The 24,220-nt window shown below is 49.4% G+C and overlaps 1 protein-coding gene and 1 non-coding gene across 6 annotated transcripts in view; one reads left to right on the plus strand and one right to left on the minus strand.

Moving 5' to 3' along the window:
• ECE1 (endothelin converting enzyme 1) overlaps positions 1 to 24,220 on the minus strand; it is a 146,251-nt gene that overhangs the window by 24,762 nt on the left and 97,269 nt on the right. For all 5 annotated transcript variants that reach the window (XM_029066457.2, XM_029066459.1, XM_029066455.1 and 2 more), the window contains 5 exons: positions 12,642 to 12,763; positions 9,719 to 9,865; positions 9,398 to 9,463; positions 8,799 to 8,990; positions 248 to 390 (listed from right to left, as the gene is read on the minus strand). In XM_029066457.2, coding sequence (XP_028922290.1) covers positions 248 to 390; positions 8,799 to 8,990; positions 9,398 to 9,463; positions 9,719 to 9,865; positions 12,642 to 12,763 — 670 coding nt within the window. The remainder of the gene's footprint in view (positions 1 to 247; positions 391 to 8,798; positions 8,991 to 9,397; positions 9,464 to 9,718; positions 9,866 to 12,641; positions 12,764 to 24,220) is intronic.
• Positions 23,470 to 23,607, plus strand: LOC114812438. The gene has a single exon (XR_003760090.1). It is a non-coding gene; the product is annotated as a small nucleolar RNA SNORA7 (small nucleolar RNA).

A 24,220-nucleotide genomic window follows, 5' to 3' on the forward strand; every position in this document is an offset into this window, starting at 1 on the left:
GTAAATACAAGCTAATCAGGTTGGACACAATTCCTGTCCCACACGGATCTCACCGTTTTAACCCCCATTTTACATACGAGGTAACTGACGCACAGAGAAGTGAAGTGACTTGCTCAAAGTCACAGAGTGGACACGTGGCAGTGCCAGGATTAGAACTCAGGTCCTCCTGACTCTGAGGCCCCGTGCTCTACTAGACCAGGCCTCCTTCCCCCCGTCTGCACCCCCAGCAGCCAGAGAGTCATCTTACCATCTGTCGGTGGCGTTGATGAGGCTGGAGACTTGCTCCAAGTATTCTTTGGCATAGACGACCACGGGTTCAGACTCGTTGATTTCCACCGGGTAGAACACCGTGTTGAGAAAGGGCATCCAATTGATAGCCGGGGCCAAGGTCTAGAAAGGATGCCGAGAAGATGAGGCTGATGCATCGTTCACCTTTACCGATCAGTGGAATTTATCGAGCACCTCCGGGGTGCAGAGTGCTGTATTACGCGCTTCTGAGTGTACAATACGCTTAGTAGTCATAACTCAAATTCCCTTCTTGGGTCTAGTGCTCCATACTGCTAGAATACATTTCTCCTAAGGGCAATATTTGGCCACTCCTAGGCACAGGGAAATTTAGGCTGGTGATCTGGTGGGCATTTCAGCCCCCCAGGCCAGCCCTTCCCACCTGGGGTGCGGGTTGGGGGACTGTAGGTGGTGTCTCCCCCAGCGGGACTGTGAGCCCGTCACTGGGCAGGGATTGTCTCTATCTCTTGCCGATTTGTCCATTCCAAGCGCTTAGTACAGTGCTCTGCACATAGTAAGCGCTCAGTAAATACTATTGAATGAATGAATGAATGATCTGGGGGCCAATCCTGCCTCTGAGGTCAGAGCCAGCTCCATTGCCCGATCACTTAGGCATCGATCCCGGAGGAATTCAGGGACAGATTGGGACTGCCTTCCTCCTTGTGGTCCAAGTCATAGGGAGTGTCACAAAACTGAGAAGCAGCGGCGGCCTAGTGGCTAGAGCACGGGCCCGGGAGTCAGCAGGACCCGGGTTCTAATCCCAGCTCTGCCACTTGTCTCCTGTGTGACCTTGGGAACATTTTACAGTTCCCTCATCTGTAAAATGGGAATTAAGACTGTGAGCCCCAGGTGGAACATGGACTGTGTCCAGCCTGATTAGCTATATCTATCCCAGTGCTTAGTACAGTGCCCGGTACATAGTAAGCGCTTAACTATCATAAAAAAAAAAACCAGAGGAAGCTCCAGTCCCATTTGGGTGCTCCCCAAAACCCCAGGGGCAGGTAGGTTGGCTTCACTGACGGCGCCCAAGGCTAGCAGCTGGGAACCCAGGGGCATCTCTCCTTTTTTAAGGTCCAGGAGTCATCCGAGGGCGCAGCTCATTTTAGATTTTATGGCAAACCACACACCTGTCGCCTCTGGTCCGCTAAGCCTGTCGAGAGTCACGTTGCCAAACCAGGCGATGGGCCAAAGGGCCTCTTAAGAACCCGGGTCCCCCGGGTGCAGTGTACCCCTGCCCTCTAAGTGACGAGGTTTAAGGAGTTTAAGCCAGAGAGCCACAGAAACGTCACTGGGATTTAAAGGAAAACCACAAACCAGCTGGAAGGGAACAGAGTCAAATAGTCAGAGCAAACAGTCAGAGCAGAGGCTCAGAAGACAGGCGTTCACCGTTCTCCCGGGCCACGGTGGCTTCCTCTAGAGGATACCCTGCTCACGCCTGGCCCCGGGAAAATAATCCTCCCCAATTAATGGACGGCAATTTAAGGAGCGAACTGGAGGCGGATGTAAGAATAACCGCGCTGCTATTAAGAGCTTTGCTCTCCAGAGGCCGAGTGGCTGATGGAACAGGGAATAGCGATAGCTCGGGCCAGAGTGTACCTTGGCAAGGAGAACTCATTCAGCCCTTGGGGAGCAAATACTGAATCACAGCAAAGAACAGCGTGTAGACTTTGGAGATTTGGAAGTGGCCCAAAGGCACTGACCCTGCCCCCGCCGAGGGTTCAGGAGGGCCGACGGGAGAACCCCAGAAGGGTGAGGGTTCAAGACTCTTGAGGAACAGAGGAGGCTCCGGAGAAGACCTCGGGATGAGCCGGGAAGATAGCTCACCACCTATCCTCTGTGGCGATTCTCACGCCGGGACTCGCTCTTGGCCGACTGCTAACCCAAGTAACTACACTTCCACGATACGCTACCGCTTTATATTCCCGTCCTATATGGAATTCACAGCGAAAGAGGGTATTTTACCCCCATTTTACAGTTGAGGAAGCCGAGGCCCAGAGAGGCTGACTTGCCCCAGGTCACATGGCAGACAAGTCATGGAGCCAGGCCTAGAACCAGGGTCTTCTGACATCCAATCTTTCCATCAGGCCACAATGCCTCCCAATCTCCACCCGTACAGAGTAAACTGGAGCTCCGTGGATAGGGGTTAAAAACAACACAAACATAATTGGCTTTCTTGCGGGCAGTTTTCTAAAAGAGATGAGGAAATCAAATCCACTGGGCTTATTACATCTTCCCCTACTCCAGCTATCTGCCTTCAAAGGGGTGTTGATGTAGTAAACATTGTAAGCTCCCTGGAGAAGAAAGACTTTGGAAATTGAAAACGACACAGTGTATTTAATCCCTCTAACCTTCCTCAGGGTGAGTGGGTTAGCTGGAAAACAACAAAGAATCCGTTTTCCTACGGGCGTTAAGGAAAGGATCACACCCTCCCCACCCAAGCGACTCCCCTGGAAAAAGTTCTCGAGGCCCCTTTGACCTTGAAGTTAGTTTTCCAAAGCTTCTTTACTTCATATTCCAAACTAAACATATCTCAGTTTTACAGATTTAGGAATCAAAGCGTGGCCTAGTGGATAGAGCACGGGCCTGAGAGTTAAAAGAATCTGCCACTTGTCTGCTGTGTGACCTTGGGCAAATCACTTAACTTCTCTGAGCTTCAGTTACCTCATCTGTAAAATGGGGATTAGACTGTGAGCCCCATGTGGGACAGGGACTGTGTCCAACCTGACAATTTTGTTACCTCCCCCAGTGCTCAGTACAGTGCCTGGCACACAGTAAATGCTTAACGAATGATTAGTAAATGCTACGGTGACAACCGCTTCAGGGTTAATCAGGCACCGCCTTCCAGTAGCATCCAGAGTCGGCATTAACCGCTCCATTTCCTGCGAATGCAACTTAGTCGCCAGGCTGCTCCGGGGGAGATCTACTGAGGAGGGCTAGGACGTTTTCCTGACCAGATCACAAGCGAGGAGGTTCAGAAATGTCAAGCTGATCTCCCTTCGGCAGGGCTGATCGATCGAGTGGGGGTAAGGCTGGTTGGGGGAAGGGAGCGGGGCTTGGCCACGGGGAAAAAGAAACCATTTTGGCTCCCCCGGCCCCTGGGGAAAAGAGTGTTCCAAAGCCTTGCTCGTGACAGCCAGGGCTGGAAAAAAAAAAAACCTTCCCACAGGAATCTGGACTTCCCAAAAAAGGGTGGGGCCCAATCCTCCATTACTATGTCACAGTGGAACAAAAGACATCTACAAACAACCAACTGGGGAGGTCCAGGGAAGGGAAGTATTTTTTCTTTCTTTTTTTTTTTTAAATTGGCTATGTGTCAGGCATCATACTAAGCGCTGGGGTAGACACAAGATAACCAGGCCGGACAGAATCCATGTCCCACATGGGACTCACAATCTTAATTCTCATTTTCCAGATGAGGCAACTGAGACACAGAGAAGAAAAGTGACTTGCCCAAGGTCACACAGCCGACAAGTGGCAGAGACAGAATTAGAATCCGGGTCCTTCTGACACCCAGGCTGGTGCTCTATCCACTAGGCCATATTGCGTCTCATTTAACAGACATTGAGTATTTAACAGACATTTAGTTCAACTGGTAAAGTCCAGGTCGGTGCAGCATGGCCTAGTGGCAAGAGCACGGGCTTGGGAGTCAGAGGTCATGGGTTCTAATCCCAGCTCCGCCACTTGTCTGCTGTGTGACCTTGGGCAAGCCACTTAACTTCTCTGTGTCTGTTACCTCATCTGTAAAATGGGGACTGAGACTGTGACGCCCATGTGAGACAACCTGATTACCCTGTATTTACCCCTGTGCTTAGAACAGTGTTTGGTACCTAGTATGCACTTAATACCATTATTACTATTATTACTATTAGAGGCCCAGCGCACTTGCGTGGCCCGGGGACCCTGTGATGAGTCAGAAAGGCCTTTTTCTGCCCAATTTCAAGTGATGGGATGGTGAAGGGGCAGGGCCCCCTTGGAGGGACCGTCCTCTGGGGAATTAGCGGAGAGGCAGAACGGGCCTATTTACAGCAGTGTCAGGCAAACAGCCGCCAACCTGACTTTCTGGCTGAAGAGCAGAAAAAACAGTGCCAGATGGCTTCCCTGTCAACCCCTCACTTCAAAGCTCACACCGGGCTCTCTCAACGATCCTCACGGCACCACCAAACAGCTCTGAGGTCCGCAGGGTAGCCGGGTTACCATCGGCCACTATCCAGGAGCGGAGAACCAACGCCTTAAACCAAGCGGGGATGGGGTGGGGGCTGCCCCCCGGCTCAGCTCCAAAGGTGAATTTGTAAACTGGGACACCACTACCAGCAGTCCAGGTTCTCACAGTCAGCCACTCTAGGTGTTTGCCGGGAAATACCCTTGGGAGGGCATAAGGATGTGAAGAAGAAGAAGAATACTGGTATTTGTTAAGTGCTTACTACATGCCAAACATTGTTCTAAGCGATGGGGTGGACACAAGCAAAACACGATAGACACAGTCCCTGTCCCGTCTGGGGCCCAGTCTCAATCCCCACAAATGAGGTAACTGAGGCACAGAGAAGTCAAGTGACTTGCCTAAGGTCTCTCTGCAGACAAATGGTGGAGGTGGGATGAGAACCCAGGTCCTCCGACTCCCAGGCGCAGGCTCTTTCCACTAAGCCATGCGGCTTGCCAGATAGTTTGAATTTGACTTGCTTATATATTTCTTTTATCAATTTAGCAAAATCTAATGCAGTAGAATTTCAGGAATAGTGATTAAATCGCCACCCCTACAAGCATTATGTCAAGAGGAGAGGGCACAGCAGAGGCTTAACCACCAGGTGCCGGAGGCCAGCGTGGCCTCGTGGATAAAGCATGGGACTGGGAACCAGAAGGACCTGGGTCCTCATCGTGGCTCCTCCACTTATTTTATGTGTGACCTTGGGCAAATCACTTCACTTCTCTGTGCCTCAGTTCCCTCATCTGTAAAATGGGGACTAAGGGCGTGAGTCCCATGTGGGACAAGGACTGTGTCCAATCTGATTAGCTCATATCTACCCCAGCGCTCTGAACAGTGCTCGACTCAAAGTAAACGCTTAAAAAATCCCATCATCAAGAGGCGGCAGCAGCGCCCCAAGGGAAGACAGCAGTTCCCTTTAGGAATGAAGGAAAAGGCACTGCGGCCTTGAGGTACGTCAGAAATGAATCCCTCGGGACGAGGCCTTTTCATATAAGCAGCAGCGTGGCTCAGTGGAAAGAGCCCAGGCTTGGGAGTCAGAGGTCATGGGTTCGAATCCCGGCTCCGCCATCTGTCAGCTGTGTGACTGTGGGCAAGTCACTTCACTTCTCTGTGCCTCGGTTCCCTCATCTATAAAATGGGGATGAAGACTGTGAGCCTCATGTGGGACAACCTGATTACTCTGTAATCAACCCCAGCACTTAGAACAGTGCTCTGCACACAGTAAGCGCTTAACAAATGCCAACATTGTTATTATTATAAGGGGGTCTGGCCCAGGCTGGGGGCAGGTGGTGAGGTCACATGTCATGCACGGGGTGTCACGAAGGAAGTGGGATTCTTCTAGGTTCTGCAGGTGCTCAGTCTGACCAACCTACAGATGGGGCCAACTCCCTTCCTTCCCAGAACTGGGCGGGTTTGGGCAATCTAGATTTCAGTCAGTCGCATCTACTGAGAGCATACTGGGTGCAGAGCAGTGTACTAAGCACTTGGGAGAGTACAATTTAAGAGATACACGTCTTCTCTTCGCACCAACCCATGGGTGCCTGGAGAACCGACGGACTGGCCAAGCGAGTCCTCAGGTGTGTAGAAGCCCCTCTGAACATCCCTGACTAAACTGCTCGTGTGCGGCAGGGCACCGTGAAGGGAGGCCCTGGGCCCTACCAAATCTGTGGATAGAGCCCGGGCCTGGGGGTCAGAAGATCGTGGCATCTAATCTCGGCTCCGCCTCTCTCTGCTGTGTGACCTTGGGCAAGTCTCATTTTGTGCTTTCGCTTAGCGGCTCAGTTACCTCATCTGTAAATGGGGATTGAGACGTTGAGCCCCCTGTGAGACAGGAACTGTATCCAACCGGATTTGCTTGTATCCACCCCAGTGCTTAGTACAGTGTCTGGCACACAGTAAGTACTTAAATGTCATAATAATAATAATAATCAACTGGATGCCGGAATTCTAGAACTCTGCTTGCTGATGGTGGGGACTACAGCTTGGAGCTCATGGCGGGGACACCTGCAATTGTATTGTGTGGCTGTGGGCAAGTCACTTAACTTCTCTGTGCCTCAGTTACCTCATCTGTAAAATGGGGATTAAGACTGTGAGCCCCACGTGGGACAACTTGATTCCCTTGTGTCTAGCCAAGCGCTTAGAACAGCGCTCTGCACACAGTAAGTGCTTAACAAATACCAACATTATTATTATTATTACAGCTTGGAGCTCATGGCGGGGACAACTGCAATTGTATTGTGTGACTGTGGGCAAGTCACTTAACTTCTCTGTGCCTCAGTTACCTCATCTGTAAAATGGGGATTAAGACCGTGAGCCCCACGTGGGACAACCTGATTCCCTTGGGTCTACCCCAGCGCTTAGAACAGTGCTCTGCACATAGTAAGCGCTTAACAAATACCAACATTAGTATTGTCTTTGCAGGGCTCTAAGAAGCAAGGGAAAGAATTGGAGGAAAAAGCCAGGGTGTCTTTTACCCTTTAAAGAAGAGGTTTATGTCACGGGGTCTTTGACATTTGGTGACCTGCTCAATACACTCCTTAAAAAAAATTCTCTGGAGCCGCTAGGTGGCGTCCTTTGCTCACTACCAATCTTCCGGGTGATTTCAAAGCAATGGAAATAATAATAGTAAAAATAACAATTATGGCATTTCTTAAAAGTGTTTACTATGCGCCAGGCACTGTTCTAAGCACCAGGGCAGATACAAGGTAATCAGGTTGTCCCACGTGGGGCTCACAGTCTTAATCCCCATTTTACAGATGAGGGAACAGACACAGAGAAGTTAAATGGCTTGCCCAAGGTCACAGCAGACAAGTGGCGGAGCCGGAGTTAGAACCCGCGTCCTTTAACTCCCAAGCCCGTGCTCCTTCCACTAAGTCACGCTGCTTCTCAAATCTTCCGGGATTTTCCTCTTAGCCAGAAGCTCTCCAGCTCTCTGGGAACACTATAGCAGCACAACACTCACATGCTAGAAAAACAGACAACATTTGAAATGCTTCTCCTACCTGGAATATATGTTACCGTCTGTCTTCCCCGCTAGAGTGTCAGCACCTCGAGGGTAGGAATCGTGTCTACCAACTCTACTAATAATTGTAGAGTATTAAGCACTTACTGTGTGCCAAGCACTGATCTAAGTGCTGGGGTAGATGCCAGGTATTCAGGTTGGACCCAGTCCCCATCCTACATAATAATGTTGGTATTTGTTAAGCACTTACTATGTGCCAAGCACTGTTCTAAGCACTAAGATAGATACAAGGTAATCAGGTTGTCCCACACAGGGCTCGTCTTAATCCCCATTTTGCAGATGAGGTAACTGAAGCAAAGAGAAGTTAAGGGGGTTGCCCAAGGTCCCACAGCAGGCTTGTGGCAGAGCCGGGATTAGAACACAGGGCTTCTGACTCACAGGCCTGTGCTTTTTCCACTAGACCATGCTACCCTACTGTACTCTCCCAAGTGCTCAATATAGTGCTCTGTACAGAGTAAGCGCTCATTAACTACCATTCATTGATTACTTGAAGAGGCCTGTGGTTAGGCATACACTGAATTAAGAATCACTAACTTGTGATACCTAGAAAAAAGTGTTCTTTTTAGCATCAGTAATAATAACTAGGTTTTAATTACTGAAGACCAGTTGCAGTGCTCTAGAGAGTGAGTTAACTGGGCAGTGGCTACCAGCTAGGGTGGTCTCTGGCTAGGCAGGTTTGCCCTCCAGGACAGCAGCTAGGACTCATTCTTCACTCTACTGCCCAGGTCATTTTTCTACAAAACTTTTCAGTCCATGTTTCCCACTCCTCAAAAACCTCCAGTGGTTGTCCATCCACCTCCACATCAAATGGGAACTTCTTACCACCCTCAACCCCACAGCACTTATGTGCATCTCCATAATTTGTTTTCATTCATTCAATAGTGTTTATTGAGCACTTACTATGTGCAGAGCACCGTACTAAGCACTTGGAATAAACAAATCAGTAACAGAGACAATCCCCGCCCTATGACGGGCTTACAGTCTAATTGGGGGAGACGGACAGACAAGAACAATAGCGATAAAACAAGAACAAAATTTTCAGATCTGTCGCTCCTTCTAGACTGTACTCCTTGTCAGTGGGGAAAATATCTACCAACTCTGCTGTATTGTAGTCTCCCAAGCACTTAGTACAGCACTGTGCACATAGTAAGTGCTCAGTAAATACCACTGATTGATTGACTCTCCGTTAGTCTCATCTCAGGCTTCTCCCAAGCAGAGGTGACTCTGCCAATCACCTCGACTCCGGACGGGGGCAAGGAAATAGCCGGGGCAGTGCTGTTCTTTGGTTACCTGCAGGTCTCTGGCGGTCATTTTGTGATAGATCACCTCCTCATCCCTCCGCTTCTCCTGGGGAATGGTGATGTTGGCCAGAGCGGTCTCGAAGTCCAGGATCTGCTGCATCTGGTGTTTGATGGCTTCCTCTTCCCCTCCTCCCAGGAGCTTGCCCAGCTGAACCATGTAATTCAGGTACCCTGTCAGCACCTGCAAGAACTGAGGATTACCCAAAGGCCGGAACGACCAACCCCTGCTCCCCAGAGGAGAGGGAGACAAACAGGGAGCTGAGAGGCAGAGGGAGCCGAGCAAATGTCTCTGGAACGTGAAAAGGGACCTGCCCCCGGTGATTTCTTCCTCACTTGCTTCAAGCTCAGGCTAGATCTCTCCCGAGTTTTATTTTTTCCCCTCCCCGCCCTTCTAGCCCCAGGATGGGCTGGAAACTTGGCTAGAAAGGCCTCGTAGGGACAAGGCCCTTCCTGTTACCCACTTGCAGTAGTACTCTCTTCTTGAAGCCCCTGACCCACAGATGGGGATGGACTTGGAAGAAAAGGGAGAAATGCCCACGGGACACATCTAGAGACCGAGAGCTTCGGCCTTGGCAGAAAGTCACTCACCTTCTCATTCTCGGTTTTGTTCAGATAATAATCCCTGGAGGGTAAGCCCAGGCCTGACTGGTCAACCTGGAGGGAAAGAGAGGAGTTAAAGAATGCTCATCACGGAAACCTCTTGCCCCTCCTCTGGGGACCATTCATTCAATAGTATTTATTGAGCGCTTACTATGGGCAGAGCACTGTTCTAAGCGCTTGGAATGTACAAATCAGAGCCTCCCTGGATGGCAACAGGAGCTACAGCCCCTACAAGCCCAGGAAGTCCAAAGGTGGGAGATGAAGACCCTTTAACAGGCAGGGCAGTTGACCCAGGGCCTCCACTCTCACCTGAATCACGTTGCTATTGGAGTTCTTGGAATCGGCGCTGACGTAGACAGAGAAGAAAGGCGAGGTGCGGTAGTGAGCCGTGACCACCTGCAGCATCTCCTGGAAGTTGTCCTTGTCCCACGTACCTGTAATGTTCCAGCCACCCAGCTGCAGGGGACAAGAGAGGAGGGAGAGAGCTGGGCACACAGAGATCCGGGGAGATATGGCTCTTCCTCACCTGGCTGTGAGTTTCTTGGGAAGAGAGAACTTGTCTATCAACTTGACTGTCCTCTTCCCTCCCTGTGCCTAATTCTTTGCTTGGCACACAGTAAGTTCTCACGTACCATTGACTGACTATTCTGTGGAGAAGCAGTGACACTAGGTGGAAAGAGCAAAGACGTGGAGTTGGGGACCCGGGTTCTAATCCCGGCTTGCCTACTGTTTGAACTGGGCAAGTCGCTTCACTTGTTTGGGGCTCAGTTTCCTCATCTGTAAAATGGGGACTGAATAGTTGTTCTACCTCCCCTTGGTGCTGGGATAAATGCAAGATAATCAGGTAGGACACAGTCCCTGTCCCACAAGGGGCTCAGAGTCTAAGGAGGAGGGAGGGCGGTTATTTCACTCCCATTTTACAGACGAGGAAACTGAAGCTCCGGGAAGTTAAGTGACTTGCCCAAGGTCGTCCAGCAGGCAAGTGGTTCGGTCCTTACTTTCTGTCACGCCTGCAGGGCGCTGAACCTCCCTTCCCCCCATCCCACCGAGCAGTCAAAAAATCTGCCACTCCTCTGAGCACTGCAGGAAAGCAGCAACAACAGACCCGGGGAGCCCGGCACGACTCGATCACACTTCCCTTTTGTTGCTTTCTGTTGCCTCCTGCCACCTGCAGAAATGCTGATAATCCCCCAGAGCAACCCTGTTGCCAGGTGGCCAGGAGAGGAGAGGGCTCTCCGTCCACTCACGAGAGAGAGCAAAGGAAGGCCCCAGCACCCTGGGGCCAACACCCGCTTTCCGGAGTTCGTCACCGGGCTCTCAAACACAGGCTTGCTTCGGGGGGAGAGCCGAGGCGGGGGTCAGACCACTGAGTCTACTTCAGGTCACGCAGTTCATCGTGGGGCCGTGCCCGCTAGGAAGGGGTTTGGTCATAGGAAGCCAAGGACCGGCAGCCAGAGAGAATCAAGAGTCAATTGTTGCTCGCCGGGCAGCTTGGCAGCCCTCCAAAGGGACGTGCTCGTCGACCTGGCCTGCCAGCGCCGTCTCCGGCTGCCATGACAATGACCCGAGGGTTGCTGGACACTTCACAGACGAGGATGTGCTTCCTGGAGGTTCCCCCTTCCTGAGATAGGCGGATGGCCGGCTCCCTCTCCCCTTAACTTCATTCTCATCTGTCTCTTTCTCCCTTTCCTGCCTGAAACTCATTCCCTGCCACCTTCTTCTCCTTCCCCAGCCAGAAAAGGAGGCAGCAGCATGGCCTAGTGGATAGAGCACAGGCCTGGAAGTCAGCGGGACCTGAGTTCTAGTCTCGGCTCTGCCACTTATTAATAATAATAATTATGGTACTTTTTAAGCGCTTGGTATGTGCCAAGCACCGTTCTAAGTGCCGGGGTAAATAATAATGATGGCATTTGTTAAGCGCTTAACTATGTGCCAGGCACTGTACCTGCTGTGGTTGATACAGGCAAATCGGGTTGGACCCAGTCCCTGTCCCATGTGGGCCACAGTCTCAATCCCCATTTTACAGATGAGGTAACTGAGGCCCACAGAAGTGAAGTGACTTGCCCAAGATGACACAGCAGACAAGTGGCCAAGCTGGGATTAGAACCCATGACCTTCTGACTCCCAAGCCCGTGCTCTAGCCACTAAGCCACGCTGCTTCACTTGTCGGCTGTGACCTTGGGCAAGTCACTTCACTTCTCTGGGCCTCAGTTACCTCATCTGTAAAATGGGGATTGAGACTGTGAGCCCCACATGGGACAGGGACTGGGTCCAACCCGATTTGCCTGTATCAACCACAGCAGGTACAGTGTCTGGCACATAGTTAAGCGCTTAACAAATGCCAACATTATTATTTACCCCAGCACTTAGAACTCAGTGGCTGTGAGCTCCATGTGGGACACGGACTGTGTCCAACCTGATTACCTTGTCTCTACCCTAGCACTTAGAACAGTACCTGGTTGGTACACAGTAAGTACTTAACAAATACCATAAAAAGGCAGCCCAGGAAGAACTTTTCCTGCAATTCTCCTAGTTAACAGTGACGGTGCTGGCCAATCTGACATGGCCTTGGTAAGGAGATTCTGACTGAAGTGGGGCCATCCCTAGCCAGGAGGAACATGTCTATCAACTCTGTAGCCTTGTACTACCCCCAAGCGCTTGGTCCAGGGCTCTGCACGCAGAAAGCGCTCAGTAAATACCACCGATTGATTGATCCCGGACTCGAGATGTCCAGAAAGCAGATATAAAAAGCAGGGAAGGAAGAGGGAGTTGGCCTAGTGGAGAGAACATGGGTCTAGGAGTCAGTGAAGGGCTTAGAGTGAGCAGTTATTTGAACTGATGACCACCTAAGGCATTTAGGGAGGAAGACACGCAGCAGGTCCTAGTGGACAGAGGACGGGCCCGGGAGTCAGAAGGACGTGTGTTCTAATCTTTGCTCTGCCACTTGTCTGCTGTGTGATCTTGGGCAAGCCACTTCCCTTCTCTGGACCTCCGTTACCTCATCTGGAAAATGGGGGATTAAGACCGTGAGCCCCCTGTGGGACATGGACTGTGTTCAACCTGATTAGCTCAAATCTACCCCAGCGGTTAGTACATGCCTGGCACGTAACAATCACTTGAATACCATTAAAGAAAGCATTTAAATACCATAAAATTTTAAAAAAATACATAGGTAGGAACCAGTGCAGAGCAGTGTAGTAAAATGCAGGGCAGAGCGGATGATTGGACTCACCTTCTCGATAAGCTGAATCAGTGGCTTGGCCTTCAGTTCCTCGATCTTGGTCTCATTCATGCAGGCCTGGTAATACTGCTGGGCTTTGCGTTCCGCCTCGCTTATGTTATCCGTGGCGTTTTCTGAAAGAGGGAGAGGGGCTGAGTCTCACTTCTTTGCTGAGACGGAGGGGGCCAGGGCTTTAAAGCATCTCTTCAGGGATGATCCCACCAAACCTCTCCACCCAAGGCCCAACAGCAGGGAGAGCTCACTGCAGATTGCTTCCTAACTCACTACGGCGGCCTTTTCGCTTAAGCCTATTCTCCACACTTCTGAGTATATTCTATTTAGGTGTACAGTTAATTATTTATTCAGGTCTTTCATCCTCAAAGAGTTGTACCACAAACCGGTTATAACCTTGTTCTTCCTCTTGCTCTTAGCATCTGCGAATAATTCGTGTCTCCTCGATAGACTGTCAGCTCCCTGAGGGCAGGGACCATGTGTCATGCCTCTCATCCTTATGCTTCCGCTCGCACCTGAGAAAAGGGCAATATCCATCCAAACCAGTCTTCCAGTGAGCCACCGGGCGACCCATCCAACTGCAGGCCTAGTGGATAGAGCACGGACCTGGGAGTCAGAAGGAGCTGGGTTCTAATCCCGGCCATTCCACGTGTCTGCCGTGACCTTGGGCAAGTCACTTCACTTCTCTGTGCCTCCGTTATCTCATCGGTAAAACGGGATAAGAGCATGAGCCCCATGTGGGACAGGGACTGTGTCCAACCTAAGTTGTACCTACACCTCAGTGCTTAGAACAGTGATTGGCACATGGCACTTTACAAATACCCTAACTATTTTTATTATTCACCCATATGGGACTGTGGTCCCCTGGCCAGATTGGAGTCCTTCCACGACTCAGGAAACCGGCCTCTCCAAATGACCCGGCCGGGAGGGCAACAGCCGTCCGCTCTCTCGAGAACCCCCGATGCCCAGTATCGGTCTGATGCAGCCACTGGCCATCTGCCCCGCTGCACTTCATAAACAGGAGGTGGGGCGATGCAGTGAAGGAGGAAGAGGAAAAGGGGAAGGATGGGCTGAAATCTGGGGCCAGGAGTAAACAACGCCTTCAACGGAAGGAGGAGGAAACCAGGGAGGGTAAAAAGGGAGGTGCTGAGGGTGGGGAGGAAAAGCAAAATTTCAAATGCCGAGAAAGCCACGTGGAGGAGGGGCGAAGCCAATGGAAACGAGGAAACGGATGCCTGGGTTTCCATGGGAACTGCTCCCCAGCAACGGCCCTCGTACTCTGCCCTGCTTTTAAGAGCCTCTTTAGTCATAGCCCAGGCAGAAAACCAGACCCTGGGGAAACACTGCCTGGGCTCGTCATCTGCTCCTGACCCATCCAGAGGAGGAGGTGGGGATGGGCTGCGGAGGGACTGCCGAGTCCTGGGCCGGGTCCACTGCGGCCTTGACTCCTTGGTGGACCCCTCGCTGGCCCTTGATAGCTGCCAGGTCCCATGAGCGGGACCAAGAAATGTGGAAAAACATAGGCCACCAGAAGAACTTGCAGAGCTTCCTAGCTCAGCTTGGCTTATATCTACGGATTCTAGTTTCCCTGGCATTCCCCAGGTTGGCTACCTCCTAAACTCACCAGAAGTGTGGAACATGAAACAGCGCAGTGAAGGGTGACGAGCTTCTAGTAGGTCAGTCGATTTTATTCACTGAGCATTTACTGTGTGCAGAGCACTGTCCTAAACACTTGGGTCAGTACAACAAAACAATAAACAGATACATTCCCTGCCCGCTTTTAGTGGCCAAGCAGCGGAGCTGATGACCACCTAGTCACTTAACTTCTCTGTGCCTCAGTTACCTCATCTGTAAAATGGGGATTAAGACTGTGAGCCCCACGTGGGACATCCTGATTCCCCTGTGTCTACCCCAGGGCTTAGAACAGTGCTCGGCACATAGTAAGCGCTTAACAAATAGCAACATTATTATTATTATTAGGACATTTAGTGAGGTAGACACGCTGTGTGGCGTAGTGGATAGCACACGGTCCTGGGATTCAAGTGTCTTGTCTTATGCTGTCGAGTTGCCGCCTACCCATAGCGACGCCATGGACACATCTCTCCCAGAACGCCCCACCTCCATCTGCAATCATTCTGGTAGTATATCCATAGAGTTTTCTTAGTAAAAATACAGAAGTGGCTTACCAACGCCTCCTTCCGCGCAGTAAACTTGAGTATTCACCCTTGACTCTCTCCCATGCTGCTGCTGCCCAGGACAAGTGGGTTTTGACTTGTAGCAGATCGCCTTCATTCATTCATTCATTCAATAGTATTTATTGAGCGCTTACTATGTGCAGAGCACTGTACTAAGCGCTTGGAACGGACAAATCGGTAACAGATAGAGACAGTCCCTGCCCTCTGACGGGCTTACAGTCTAATCGGGGGAGATGGACAGACAAGAACAATAGCAATAAATAGGATCAAGGGGATGAACATCTCATTAAAACAATAACAAATAAATAGAATAAATAGAATCAAGGCCACTGTCCAAGCTACAAGTGGAATGGGTAGGCCTCTGCTTGACCCTCCTATAGTCCAGACTGGTAGAGTACTGGAAACTCTCCAGGTAATAATAATAATAATAATGTTGGTATTTGTTAAGCGCTTACTATGTGCCGAGCACTGTTCTCTGGGGTAGACACAGGGGAATCAGGATGTCCCACGTGGGGCTCACAGTCTTAATCCCCATTTTACAGATGAGGTAACTGAGGCCCAGAGAAGTTAAGTGACTTGCCCACAGTCACACAGCTGACAAGTGGCAGAGCTGGGATTCGAACTCATGACCTCTGACTCCAAAGCCCGGGCTCTTTTCCACTGAGCCACGCTGCTCCTCAGGTGTGACCTTGAGGAAGGGGGGGAGTCCGAAGGACCTACGTTCTAATCCTGGCTTTGACATATGTCTCCTATGTGACCTCAGGAAGTCAATCCACTTCTCTGTGCCTCAGTTACCTCATCAGTAAAATGGGGATTAAGAGTGTGGGCTCCATGTGGGACAGGGATTGTGTCCAACCTGCCTAACTTGTATCTATCCCAGTGCTTAGAACAGTGCTGGGCACACAGTAAGCACTTAATGAGTACTATTGTTATTATTATGTGGGACAAGGACTGTGTCCAACGTGACAAACTTGTATCTACCTCAGGACTCAGTAAAGTGCCTGGCACAGAGTAAGTGATTAACAAATAGCATTTAAAAAGAAATCTTCAAAAATAGCTGGCTGATGTGGGCAGCGAAGAGCAAAGAATTTTACCTAGGAATAAGGCACTGGGGCATAGGCACCCACTTCACAGGGGTGCTGGATCTCACAGACTTGGCAATCTGGGGGCCTAACGGGAACTTTGTCCCCACAGTTTTTTGGACAGGAAAGGAAGCTCGACTCACCCTGGGGGCAGGAAAGTGACTTGAGGGTAGAGTCAAAATGGCAGCTCCTCTTTTGGCCCTTGCCTGCCTGGACATGGCCCTAGGCCCAGCGCAGAAAACTGTGGGGTTCTCATCCCCACAGAGAAGCAGCGTGGCTCAGAGAAGCAGCGTGGCTCAGTGGAAAGAGCACGGGCTTTGGAGTCAGGGGTCATGAGTTCTAGTCCCAGCTCGGCCACTTGTCAGCTGGGTGACTGTGGGCAAGTCACTTCATTTCTCGATACTTCAGTTACCTCATCTGTAAAATGGGGATTAAGACTGTGAGCCCCACGTGGGACAACCTGATTCCCCTGTGTCTACAACAGCGCTTAGAACAGTGCTCTGCACATAGTAAGCGCTTAACAAATACCAACATTATTATTATTATTATCATCTTTACGAAGTGGAGCAGCTCTCTCCCCCGATCCCAGTGCCTGTAGGGATAAGTGACCCTTTGGGCTACCTCCCACCTTAAGCCTCTAAGGTGTAAGCTCATTGTGGGCAGGGAACATTTCTACCAACTCTGTTATATTGTACTCTCCCAAGCAATTAGTACAGTGCCCTGCTCATAGTAAGTTCTCTATAAATATGACTGACATCAGCCTGCCACTGCAGTGAAGACAGCAGTGGAAGGACTGTACATGGCTTCCTGGGTCCAGTGTCAAGTAGCAGCAGCAGCCGGGAAGGAGGAGGAGAGCATTGTGGCCTACTGGAAAGAGGGAGAGCCTGGGGGTCAGGAGACCTGGGTTCTAATCCCGACTCCACCATTAGCCTGCTGGGTGGCTTTGGGCAAATCTCTTCACATCCCTAGGCCTCAGTTCCCTCATCTGTAAAATGGTGGGTAAAATGCCTATTCTCCCTCTGCGGACTGTGCCCAATCAGCTTATCTCGCATCAACCCCAGCTCTTAGTACTCGTGCCCTGCACATAATAAGTGCTTACAAATGCTATTATGATTAGGAGAAAGAGGGGTAAAGAGAAAGGGTGAGAAGGCAGCAGAGCAGGTAAGGCAGGCTTTGAGTCACTGGGTATCTATGCCTAGTACATAAAGCCACTGAACTAGACCTTCCGGAGAGTGACATGATGATGGAGTCTCCTGTCTAAAAACAACAGATGGGTCTCAGTCCCATAGAAGTCTTCAGGACTGATGATAATAAGAATAATAATAACAACAACAGTGGGACTTGCTAAGTGCTTACAATGTGCAAGCAGATTATTAAGTGTTAATCAGGTTAGGCACAGTCACTGTCCCACATGGGGCTCACATTTAAGTAGGAGGAAGAACAGGTATTGATACCCCATTGTGCAGATGAGGGACCTGAGGCACAGAGAAGTTAAGTGACTTGCCCAATGTCACACACATGCGTATCTTTAAATTATAGTCATATCTTTGAATTATATTTTACATATCATTTTATAAATTACTTATTCAAAATACTGATGAACATCAATATTCATTAATATCACTTTTCCCCTCGAGACCGTAAGCTCTCTAAGGCCAGGGAAAGTGTCCGCTAATCCTGTTGTATTCATTCACTATTCATTCATTCATTTAATCGCATTTATTGAGCACTTACTGTGGGCGAAGCACTGTACTAAACACTTGGGAGAGTACAGTATAACAATAAACAGACACATTCCTGCCCACAGCAAGCTCACGGTCTAGAGGGACTGTATTGTATTATACTCTACCATGTCCTTGGTACACACAGTAAACACTTCTGCACACAGTAAACACTCAATGAATACTATTGATCGAATAATTGATGCAAGTGGGGGAGCTGGGTTTAGAACCCAGGTCCTCCACCTTCCAAACCCCATGTTTTTTCCATTTGGCCAGAAGGAACTGATTACAATAAGAAAAAACTCACTCTCTTACTTTCCTCTCCCTCCGCCATTTTTCTTTCTTCCACTTCTCATTTTACCCAAGCTGCCCAGCCCTCCATCCTCCAACACTCCACCCCACATTTTATCCCCATGTTCAAAGTGAAAAGTTCATGCTGAGGTCACTTTGTCCATAAGTGGGACTGAGCACAGGCCTGAGATTCACATGACCTGGGTTCTAATCCCAGCTATGCCTCGTCTGCTCTGTGACCTTGGGTAAGTCATTTCACTTCTCTGGGCCTAGGTTACCTCATCAGTAAAATGGGGATTAAGACTGTGAGTCCCCCATGGGACAGAGACTGTGTCCACCCTCATTAGCTTGTATCTAACACAGCACTCTCCCTTTCAGCATCACACTTGGAGAGTTCCAGTCCTCTACCAGTCTTGGCTATGGGAGGGAAAGTCAAGCACCCATTCCCTTCCTAGCTTGGTCAGTGGCTAGCGAATGGCAGGCAATCTGCTACAAGTCAAAACTCCCCTGTGTTGGGCAGCAGTGGCATGGAAGAGAGTTGAGGGCAGAGCCTCGAGTTTACTGCACAGAAGAAGGCAATGGTAAACCGCTTCCATATTTTTACCAAGAAAACTCTACGGATCCACTACTAGAATGATTGCACATGGAGATGGGGCACACTGGGAGAGATGTGTCCACATAGCCACAGTGGGTCAGAGATGACTCGACAGCATAAAACGACGAGACCCCAGCACTTAGTAAAGTGCCTGGCATATAATAATGAAAATAATAATAATGACATTTATTAAAGTGCTTACTATGTGCAATTCAATGTTCTAAGCTCTGGGGTAGATACAAGGTAATTGGGTTGGACACAGTAAGTGTTTAACAAATGTTAATTTAAAAAAATGACCCCCCCCCATACACATTTACTTGCTCACCAGTTCATGTTCCAAAGGAACATGACCAGCAGGGAGGTGGCATTACCAGAAACCCTGTGCCAATCCCTGGTGCTAGTCCTCTGGGCGAGCTCTTGATCCCAATGCCTCGGGATCAGGACTCATCCATCATTCTCGATGGGAGACTCCTGCACCGTTGAAGAAAGGAAGTTTGGCGTCAGTGCCCCGGGCTCCAATCGATCCATGACATTTGATTCCAATCGAATGCCCACCGTGGGTCACACACTGTACTATGCATCCAGAAGAGTGCAACAGTAATTAGGACTGCATTTCCTGCCCTCAAAGACTTTATAATCTAATTGGGGGAGGCAGGGAGAAATTCCTGACAGTGAAAGCTGGAGGAAGAACAGGCATAAAGCAGGAAGCAGTACAAACAGGCCAGACCACACAGATGAATGACTAATTGGATGCATGATAAATATGTAGATAATATACAAAGAAATAAAAACATACATATAACAATAATAATAATAATGGTACTTGTTAAATGCTTACTATGTGCCAAGCACTGTTCTAAGTGCTGGGGTAGATTCAAGTCAGGTTGGACACAGTCCCTTTCCCACATATGGCTCACTTTGAATCCCCATTTTACAGATAAAGTAGCTGAGGCTCAGAGAAGTGAAGAAGTGCCCAAGATGACACAGCAGACATGTGGCGGAGCCGGGACTAGAACCCATGACCTTCTAGCTCCCAGGCCGGTGCTCGCGCATGAGTGTTGAGAATAGGTTTAAGATACCCAAGTTCCAAGGGTGGGTGTCAGTGGGTCACGACTAGGTGCTGTGAATGCCCTGGGAAAGGCTTCCTGGGGGAGATGGGTCTTTAGGAGGGATCTAAAGATGGGAAGAGCTGTGGTCTGGAAAAATTGCAAAAGAAGGGAGTTCCAGGCTGAAGGTGCAGCACAAACTACGGGCCAGAGTAAGGAGAGTCAAGAGTGAAGAAGAGTTAGGTTTGCTTGGGAGGACTGAAAATGAGGAGTAGCGGTGAAGAGAGCCAAAAGGGTGGGGAGAGCTGTTGGGGAGCTTTAAAGCTAATGTTAAGGAGCTTCTGCTTTGCACACAGTAAGTGCTCAATAATATGATTGAATGAATGAAGCGGAGGGACGTTGAGGCAATGTAGGCAGTGTGCACAAGTCCTTCAATAGGTCTTCCTTAATTAAGCCCTCTTTACCCCGGCTCCCTTTCCCTTCTCTGTCAGCTGGCCATTTGGATCTGTGACCTTTGGCTATTTAGGAGTCATCCCACCCTCAACCCCGCAGCACTTAAGTACAAATTTTTACATTATATATTATAAATTCCACACTTATATTGTCTGCCTCCCCCTCTGGACACTAAGCTCATATGGGAAGGGAACGTGTCTAACTCTGTTGTATTGTACTCTTTCAAGCCCTTAGTACAGTGCTCTGCGACCTCGGGCAAATCACTTCATTTCTCTGTGCCTCAGTTACCTCACCTGTAAAATGGGGATTGAGACTGTGAACCCTACGTGGGACAGGGACTGTGTCCATCCCGATTTGCTTGTATCCACCCCAGCACTTAGTACATGCCTGCCATATATAGTAAGCACTTAACAAATACCACAATCATTATTAAGCGCTCCATAAATACCATTGATTGATGAGATTGGGAGTCAGGAGACCGGGGGTCTAGTCTCATCTCTGCCTGGCCTGCTGAGTGATCTTCTTAGCCTATCTGCCTCAGTTTCTTCATCTATAGCATGGAGATAAAACACCTATTCTCTCTCCTTGCTAGGGAGCCCCGTGTGGGGCAGGGACTGTCTGATCTGATTTTACCTTGTATCTATGCCAGGATTTGGCACCATCCTCCTTGGCTCGCCAGCCTGCAACCCTGGCATAATCCTTGACTCTTCTCTCACCCCACATATTCAGTCAGTCTCCAGATTCTGTCAGTTCTCTCTTCACAACATCTCCAGAATCCAACCCCTCCTCCCTGCTCAAACTGCTGCCATTGTTGGTCCGGGCAACTGTCATATTCTGTCACGATTACTGCATCGCCTCCTTGCCAGACCTCCCTGCCTTCAGTCTCTCTCCTATCCTGGACCATTTTTCTAAAATCTCATTTTACGCACATCTCTCCATTCCTCAAAATCCGCCAAAGGTTGCCCGTTCCTCTTCACATCAAGCAGAAACCCAACTTTAAGGCCTTCAATCAGCTCTCCTCCGGCTACTTATCCTCGCTCCTTTCCCACTTCAAGCCAGCCTGCAGGCTTTTCTCCTCTAAAACCAACCTATTCGCCTGTCTCCTTCTCGTCTCTTTTGCTGTCAATCTCTTGCTCATGCCCTTCCTCCTGCGTGGCATTCTCTCCATCTTCAAAGCCCTACTAAAATCCTAACTCCTCCAGGAAGCCTTTCCCGATTAATCTCTCTACTGTCACTTTCTTCTCTTCCATGTCACGTCTGACCTTGACTCTTTTTTCAAGGTAGTTTTAAGCACTTACTATGTGTCAGGCACTGTATTAAGTACTGGGGTGGATACAAGCAAATCAATTTGGTCATGGTCCACATCCCACATGGGGCTCACAATCTTAATCCCCATTGTACAGATGAGGCAACTGAGGCACAGAAGTCAACTCGCCTGCCCAAGGTCACACAGCAGACAAGGGGTGGAGCCGAGATCAGAAACCAGGTCCTTCCGACTCCTAGGTCAATGCTCTACCCACTAGACCACCCTGCTCCTTGTAGGCCACCCTGCATCTCATGACTTGGTCCCCCACTAAGCATGCGGATATTCCCCCGCCCCTAATTGCAGTTATGTACTTTTCTCTAAACTCTGTTGCTTCCCCCTACCTGTAGTTTAACTTAGATTGTAAGTTCTTTGAAGACAGGGCTCACATCTAAATCCATTTTAGTCTCCCAGGTGTTTATTGTGTTTTTTAAAAGATGGTTAACCACAGGAGGTTTTGAAGAGTGGAAAGCTATAGGCCCAGTGATGTTGCAAGAAGTTGAGAAGTGGAAAGAGGCCTAAGAGTCAGAGGACCTGGGTTGTAATCCCAGCTCCACCAATTGCTGGCTGTGTGACCTTAAACAAGTTACTTAACCTCACTGTGCCTCACTTTCTTCAACTGTAAAATGGGGATTCAATACCCATTCTCCCTCCTACTTAAAACTGAAAGCCCCATGTTCGATGGGGACTGTGTCCAATCTGAATAAGTTATACTTACCCCAGAGCTTAAAAGAGTGCCTGGCACAACATTAGTGATTACCAAATACCATAATAATTATTAGTTATTAGGATGATAAATATAGCAGTATGGTATGTGAACTAAAGAGGGGAGAGACTGGAGGCAGGGAGAACAGTGAGGAGGCTGATGCAATAATCTAACCCTGCATGACCAGACTTTGGAGTATCTTGGTGGCTTTTTGAGCGGAGAGCCAGGAGACGTTACGAAGAAAGAATCAGCAAGATTTAGCAGTTGAGTGGATGTGTGGCTGAGAGACAGCAAGGAGTTGAAGATGAAGCCAAGGTTGTGAACTTCTGGAGCAGGGAGGATGGTGGTGTTATCATCAGAGATAGAGGGTTAGAGGGGAGGACTGGCTCTGAGAGGGAAGATAAGACGTTCAGTTTAGGACACGCGGAGTTTGAGATATGAGCGGTAGACGGGAGGAAATGCAGGATTGTAGCATTGGTGAGAGGTCAGGGCTGGAGAGGTAGACATGGGAGTCATCCACAGAGAGTTGGCAGTAAAAACCATACGAGCAGATAAGCTCCTCAGGAAAGCTAACACCTACACACGACGGCAGCATTCTAAACCTGGCCTAGTAGAAAGAGCACGGTTCCAAGCAACATGGTCTAGTGGGTAGAGCACAGACCTGGGGGTCGGAAGGACCTGGCTTCTAATCCCAGCTATGCCACATCTGCTGGGCGATCTCAAGCCACTTCACTTCTCTGTGCCTCAGTTACCTCATCTGAAAATGGGGATTAAGACTGTGAGTGCTTTGAGGGACAGGAACTTTGTCCAAACTCATTCATTTGTATCTACACCTGTACTTAGTACAGTGCCTGGCACTTGGTATCACTAAATCCATCACTAAATCCTGTCGGTTTGACCTTCACGTCATTGCTAAAACCCACCCTTTACCCTCCATCCAAACTGCTAGCACTTTAAATCCAAGCATTTATCCAGGCTGCCTTGATTACTGTATCAGCCTCCTTGCGACTTCCCAGCCTCCTGTCTCTCCCCACTCCAGTCCACACTTCACTCTGCGGTCTGGTTTATTTTTCTACAAGAACATTTCCCCATTCCTCTTCCGCATCAAACAAAAACTCTTTACCATTGGCTTTAAAACACTCAATCACCTTGCCCCCTCCTCCCTCACCTCGCTACTCTCCCACTACAACCCAACCCACACACTTCACTCCTCTAATGCTAACCTTTCTCACTGCACCTTGATCTCATCTACCTCACCACCGAACTCTCGACCATGTCCTCGTCATACCCGACAGACAATTATTCTCACCTTGGAAGCCTTAATGAAGGCAGAGGTCTTCCAAGAGGCCTTCCCTAAGTCTTCCTTTCCTCTACTTCTACTCCCTTCTGCACCACCTTGACTTGCTCCCTTTATTTATCACCTCCTAAGCCCCACACACCTCTCAGGGTAGCACTTGGTGAGTTTCCAGTACTCTTCCAGTCTCAACTATGGGAGGGAGAGTCAAGCAGAGGCCTGTCCATTCCATTCCTAGCTTGGGCAGTGGCTAGCGAGTGGAAGGCAATCTGCTATAAGTCAAAACTCACCTGTGCCGGGCAGCAGCGGCAATGGGAGAGAGTCAAGGGCAGAGATTGGTTTACTGCGCGGAAGGAGGCCATGGTAAGCCGCTTCCGTATTTTTACCAAGAAAACTCTGTGGATACAGTACCAGAATGATTGCAGAAGGTGAGCGGGGCGTTCCGGGAGAGATGGAGTCTGAGGTGACGCTGTGGGTCGGACACGACTCGACAGCATGGGAGAACAACCACCACCCAGCCCCACAGGACTATGTACGTATCTGTAATTTTATTTATTTATATTAACGTCTGTCTCCCCCTTTAGACTGTAACCTTGTTGTGAGCAGGGAATGTGACTGTTACATTGTTATATTATACTCTCCCAAGCACTCAGTACAGTGCTCTGCACATAGTCAGTGTTCAATAAATTTGACTGATTGACTGGGTAAGTGCCTAACAAATATCCTAGTTAAATACCATTTTAAGAAAAAGTGAAATGAATCAGTCGTGGAGATGGGTTCGTGGGAAAAGGAACAGAAGGAAACCCCTAGATGGTTCTATTTTATAAACTGTCTTGCAACAAGCAGTAACCCAGCCAGAGTCATGTGCAGAACTTCACCGTCTATAGAAAGTA

Source organism: Ornithorhynchus anatinus, chromosome 5 (genome assembly GCF_004115215.2).
Source record: "Ornithorhynchus anatinus isolate Pmale09 chromosome 5, mOrnAna1.pri.v4, whole genome shotgun sequence".
Lineage (NCBI taxonomy): Eukaryota > Metazoa > Chordata > Mammalia > Monotremata > Ornithorhynchidae > Ornithorhynchus > Ornithorhynchus anatinus.